Raw genomic sequence first — 5,969 nt, 5'->3', positions numbered from 1 at the left:
AAGAGTAAATTAATTACAGAGTGGATGGTAGCTGAAACCCTGAGGACAGTGAAGCGCCTCCCAGTAAACAACTCCAGACTGCTTGAGTACCAAAAGACGGAAATAAAGTTGTAACCTACTTTTTGCTACTGGTTTTTAAGATCTACTGATAGTAAGTTAGTTGTATTTCCTTTGTCAATAAAGTTAGGACACTATACCTCAAAAAAAGTTAATGAACACAACATGTATTATACTATAAGTCTAAATAATCACTTTTTTATGTAAAATCTGAAGTAATATGGTTTACTTAAGAGTTGAGGAAAGAAATTGTGTTTTACTTCATGTTGGTTAGAAATAAAGCCGACAACTGCTTAGTATTCATACTGCGTGCTACAGTGTAGTAATCTCAAAGCAACTGACAACCCACTGCAAGTTTGTCCCCTCAGACAAGAAAAAAAAAGTTGACTGAAAGTTAACGCCCAGCGCTTCGAGGCTCCTCCTGCAAAGGATTAAAAGCAAATGTCGGGGCTGGTGCAGGGCAGAGGGGGAGTTCTGCAGGGTCAAAAATATACAGGAGCTGCAAATCAGAAACTCAGCAGACCTGCGCAACTTTTCCAACAACCACACTTTTTTTGTTTTTTTGTATTACTTTCGATTGAACCCTGGTCGCTGCAAAGATGACCACAGCCGTGGTGTCGCCTTTTTTCGACTTCGAAATAATGAACAAGGTAGCTTCACAACTTTTTGCCTGTCTCTGGTTCTCTGTAGTGTGTGTTAGCCTGTTAGCAGCAGAGGGTTAGCCGCTGTGGAGGAATGATGAGCTGCATGCCCGCGTCCCTCGGCTCTGTGGAGGCTTGTTTTGTTTTGCGGGTTTGATTTGTTTTCCGCCTCTCTTGGGCTAATGCTTTTGCTTATTCGTGCATGTTGTTTCCTGTCTAAACATCGTTATTTACTTTGCAAGAGTGTCTAAGAGTGTGCCGAAGCATGCTGGTAACTTCACATTAGGTGTAAACACTTGTTGAAATGTAAAACTTTCATTTCCATCATGTGCCACGTTAGTTTTAGTTTAATTTGTAGTTTTGCCTATGAGTTATGGTGCAGTTTCAGACGTCAGCTTGAGTTGATTCATGAGAGCAGTTTAGCGCCACTTTTAATACTCTTCACAAAGCAGCCACATGCTCGCTAATCATTGACTAGATGTGTCTGGCTTTTACCTATGATTGTTCCTATAAAACAGTTTCTATGATTAACCTTGTTAATATTTGTTGGGAAATCCCTTTTTTTCAAAACTGTTTACGGGTCAGTGCTCAGTTAACTTCACGGCACTGTTTTCATTTGCATACATTTTCATGTTTCATTACAGGGTTTTTTATTCTTCGCGGCTTTTTAAGTAGATTTTACTCTCTGGTGGCTTGTAAAACTCATGTAAATCTGTGACTAACCCAGTTATCTCCTGTAGTTTGGATGTGTATTGAATAGCAGATCAGTATTCTCTTGTAATTCAGCAGGATGCTTTGCCACTTTCATTATCTTTCAAATGATGCAGGCTCTTTGTAGCCACTAACAGCCCTGTGGCCTCATGTGCTGCTGCTCCATTTACCAAACAGGCACACATTCCTAACCAGGGCAACTTGCCAAACCAGCTGCTGGTCTATAGGCCTGTATCCGCTTGTGTTGTCAGAGCCAAAAAGAACACAGTCATGCAAGAGGAGGCTGTGGATTTCTCTTTCTGGCCCACTAGCTTTCATTAAAATCAGAACCACATTGACTGTCAGTCCTGGAAAATATGTTGAATATTCTTTACTCATGATGTGTGTTCTTTGTGTCTTTAGCAGAACAACAAACTGCTCGGCTTCAACAACAACCTGGGATCCCACCATCCCATGTCTGTCCCTTGCACTGGCACTAATGTGTCCATCTGCAGCCCCACCGGAGCCCTGCTGGACAGGAAGGCGGTGGGATCTCCCCCGATGGGGGGCGTGTACCAGCGGCGGCACTCTGTCAGCAACACAAAGTTCAACCAGAACCAGTTTCTGAACAGCCTGAAGACAGCGGACCACTCCTCACTCATCTCAGGGCTTGGCAATGCCAGCAACAACAAGGAGAACCGCATGCGCGACCGCTCCTTCTCCGAGACGGGCGAGCGGCTCCTCAAACAGTGCCTGGGCCCTGCGAGTCCCACCGGAGGCAGCCAGGTGAACTCCAGCCGCTACAAGACGGAGCTTTGCAGGCCCTTCGAGGAGAACGGTTCCTGCAAGTATGGTGACAAATGCCAGTTTGCTCATGGGATCCATGAACTGCGCAGCCTGAGCCGCCACCCTAAATACAAAACTGAGCTGTGCCGCACCTTCCACACCATCGGTTTCTGCCCGTACGGCCCTCGCTGCCATTTTATTCATAATGCTGAGGAGCGCCGAGGACCCCCCCAGCAGTGCTCCCCTCTTAACTCCTCCAACAAAATGGAGAGGCCTCGACTGCAGCACAGCTACAGCTTCGCAGGCTTCTCCAGCTCAGGGGGGCTGAGAGACAGCCCCACCTCCGTCACCCCTCCACCCATGTTCTTCCCTGATGAAGTCCCTGACTGGCCCAGCAGTAACCCCTTCACCTACTCCAGCCAGGAGCTGGCCAACTTGTTCGGGCCCAGCCTCAGCGTGGGTCCTGTGGGCACAGAGCCCAACACCCCTGCACCTCCCTCTCCAACAAGCACACCTTACTATTTCAGGCCCATGTTGGAGTCCCCTCAGATGTTCGAGTCTACAAAAGGCCCTCCCTCTGACTCCCTGTCAGACCAAGAGGGCTACCAGAGCAGCTCTGGAGGCAGCCTGAGCGGCTCAGAGTCCCCCACGCTGGATACCACCCGCCGCCTGCCCATCTTCAGCCGCCTCTCCATCTCTGATGATTAAACTGCACCCAGTGACTTTAAGTTCGATGACACAAAGAGAACACGGCACTCCCCTCTACCTCTGCCCTTTTCTTAGCTTCCCTCACACAACACTTTGTTAGCATTGAAATGATGCAGCCAATTAAGGGAACTCTCTCTGAACTCAAACTATCATTTCATCCCTGTCAATCTGCACAACAAGTTTTAAAAAGTACCCTTCCATGTGTCATAGTGCCAAAAAAAAGGAAATCGAACAATGAAAATCATCATGAGAACAACAATTGACTGTTTTGCCAGGTGCCACTTGTTTTTTTTCTTCTTTCTTCTTCATTTGTTCTTGAATGTGTAGCAGCACAAGTGGCCTTGGAAAGGGGAGTGCATTGCACTAGCCCCCTCTACCTTCTCCCCCCTCCTCTCCCGACGATACCACTTCCCCTGAGCTAGCTAGAGGGTGTTCACTAACGTAACTTAAGATCTACCACAGCCGTTTTTTACAGACCGAGTTGAGACAAAATGGAAAAAAATAAAGACCCTGAAAGATATGAATAGTTTTTAAACAGAATTTAAAAGTGCCTGGACGGTTTCTGCATGTGTTTATGGTGAATGGACTACTGTTTGTTTTTGGTTCTTTCTCATTTGCCCCCCGTCAGTTCTTCACAAGTCTTATGTAATTGTGGACTTGGTGAGTCTGCAGGAAGGACTTTGAACTGGAAGTTGGTTATGATTCCCCCCCCCTCCTGAGTTTTCTCCTCCTGTTGCTGGTCACTGGCTCGTCTTTTTTTTTGGGAAGGAAGTCTTGTTATCAAACTGATCATTAAACCTGTAAGACTTTGTCCCGCCTCTCAACCCTGCCCCCCTGCCTTCATCCTCGCTGATCTGGGGAATTCCAGCCTTCCCATGGTGCAGTTGTACATCCTGCGACTAGATGAGATCGGACCTCCAAGCTATTTTACTTTACTTCTCCCCCACGTTAGTACCTGCTCTGAGGAGCACTCTGTACTCATTACATCCCTTTTTTTTTTTGCTTTCTTTACTTGATAATTATTTTTTATTAATGTTGTTATTACGTTTATTATTGTTTTGAAAAGCGTTCCAGATGGAAGGTTTGCGTGTCACTGCTTATTTAACTTATCAGAACATATTTATTGCTGATCATATGCATTTTTTGTTAATTTTGTTTTGTATTTATCTGGATAATGAACAATAGAATATATTTTCTTTTATGTTAAATTATGATCTTCCATATTAATCTAAAGATTGTGAAGACGTTTTTGTCAGTTTTCCTTTTTTTCACAGTTTAATATATTGTACTTCAATGACTTTTGTTCTGCAACTACACTTTGTCAAAAATGAAACTTAATTTAAAGCAACAAAAAAAAATGCAAAAAAGCTGTTTTGCGTTTGATTATTTATTGTACTTTTTTTCTTACTCCCTCTTATTGGACTGGCTTGTATTCATTCCTGATCTTTCCCCCTTCAAACCTGACAATAATCCGACAGTACAGTTGCTAACTGTTATCACATTGATTCACTTCGTCTGTTTTTGTCTCAGATCTGGTTCCAGATCAGAGTATTTACTCGCAGTACTTGGGTTTATGGTAGAAGTAAAGGGTTGCTCACATCACAGAGGAGATTTAAGAGACTGGTAATTCTGAATGTCAGTAATGTTCTTACACCCAGTCTGTTATTACAAGCAATAGCTGTGACCAAATGGGTTGAGGAAAGTTTAATTTGATTGGATGCTTGATGCACTTGTTTGGCCCCCTCTGACCATTGGAAGTGCCTCTTTGAATACATTCCAGGTAGCTAAGGCCTCTCTGCCTTTTTTATATTTGATAAATGGAGGACAATTAAGTTTTTAAGTCAATTGTTCTGTGTTGCCTTCACTTGTTTGGAAGAGGTAAATGGATTTTGACACAAAGAAAGTAAAACAGTTGAATGTATTTTTTCAGCCATGTTTTTTTCACTACAGCAATTCTGTGAGTTTATATGAAAACCTGTTTTCCCCCGTCTTTTGTAAGTATTGATTGCAGTTAAGTCAATAAACCCCGTATTTTTGAAAAGTTAAACTGTGTTTTGCGTGTTGTACTTTGGGTTGAAAGCTACACATTAAAAGCAGTTCAACGCATGCATGATTCTATAAAATCTGTTAAAAAGTGGTTGAAATATACTCTTTAGTCAGTGCTATGAAGATGTGTCATGTACCCATATGTTATCAAGTTACTTAAACTTTAAACTGAACTTCTCATAGGACCCTATGTTTGGTGTTATTTGAACATTGGCACACTGATTAGGCCTTCAGGGAATTTAGTTGTTTTAAAAAGGTGGTTTTAACATTTTAAATCAAATTTTGAGGCACGCCACTTAGAAATCATAGAAAGAAATACACTTTTATATCTCCAAAGTGTGCTTTGGAGTCATGATCGAGTCACATTTTCTTTAGCATCAAAGTAATCCAGTGATAGTTCTCTAAATTCATGGGTACATTGCTAACAAAAGTTGCAAACAGCTCATGTGGTATACTTATTGATGCACATTTTAGCAAAACAAAAATGACTTAAAGGTAGCCCACAGCAACATAATACTTTAGTGTCATCCCTGCTTTACACAATAGGACACTATGTTTACAAATGTTCTATTTAAAGTTAAATATGGGAAATAGAAGTGGCTGCTTTTCTTCATAATGCAGAACTAAAGGGAGTTTCACTGTTGTGGAAAGTGATTGGTGCACAGAGGAGCAGTCAGGGGTATTGACCTGGGGATGATCAAACTGAGCAGTTTTGGTTACGCAAAGACAAACTCCCGGTTTCAGTCGAAATATTGATCAGGAGCGCTTTAATCGTTACATTTCTAAGAATAAGAAAAAGTTTAATTTGCTGAGGTTATCATCTGATCAGTTGTCCTGAGGTTACAAATAAACTGATCAATACTCATGTGAGGCTATTCCAGTTAAGGTTTATATTAACACGTGTTGTCATTTATAAATGTGTACATAGATAAATAAATCTATTTTGCCTTTGATATAAGCAGTGGTATTTGATTCCAGTAACAACACACTGCAGCTTCCCCTTCATACACTGCAGTCAGCATCCGCACTGCTTCTGCTTTC

General features: G+C 42.3%; 1 protein-coding gene across 2 annotated transcripts; it reads left to right on the top strand.

Moving 5' to 3' along the window:
* The first annotated feature begins 496 nt into the window (after nt 1-496).
* Nucleotides 497-4,988, top strand: zfp36l1a (zinc finger protein 36, C3H type-like 1a). Of its 2 annotated transcripts, none has more exons than XM_034144464.1 (2): nt 497-707; nt 1,812-4,988. In XM_034144464.1, the coding sequence occupies exons 1-2, from the start codon at nt 657-659 to the stop codon at nt 2,880-2,882; spliced, it is 1,122 nt and encodes a 373-aa protein (XP_034000355.1). In that variant the 5' UTR covers nt 497-656; the 3' UTR covers nt 2,883-4,988. The 2 variants fall into 2 exon arrangements, with proteins under 2 accessions (XP_034000355.1, XP_034000356.1); XM_034144465.1 differs by having other exon boundaries at nt 505-707; nt 1,815-4,988.
* The last annotated feature ends 981 nt before the right edge of the window (nt 4,989-5,969 follow it).

This window comes from Trematomus bernacchii, unplaced genomic scaffold (genome assembly GCF_902827165.1).
Source record: "Trematomus bernacchii unplaced genomic scaffold, fTreBer1.1, whole genome shotgun sequence".
NCBI classification, from domain to species: domain Eukaryota; kingdom Metazoa; phylum Chordata; class Actinopteri; order Perciformes; family Nototheniidae; genus Trematomus; species Trematomus bernacchii.
Note: the sequence above shows the minus strand (reverse complement) of the source record. Positions and strands in the feature narration are given on the sequence as shown.

Coding starts and splice junctions, on each gene's coding strand:
- zfp36l1a (XM_034144464.1), top strand. CDS start 657: ATGACCACAGCCGTGGTGTCGCCTTTTTTCGACTTCGAAATAATGAAC. Junction 708..1,811: donor ACTTCGAAATAATGAACAAG/GTAGCTTCACAA, acceptor TTGTGTCTTTAG/CAGAACAACAAACTGCTCGG.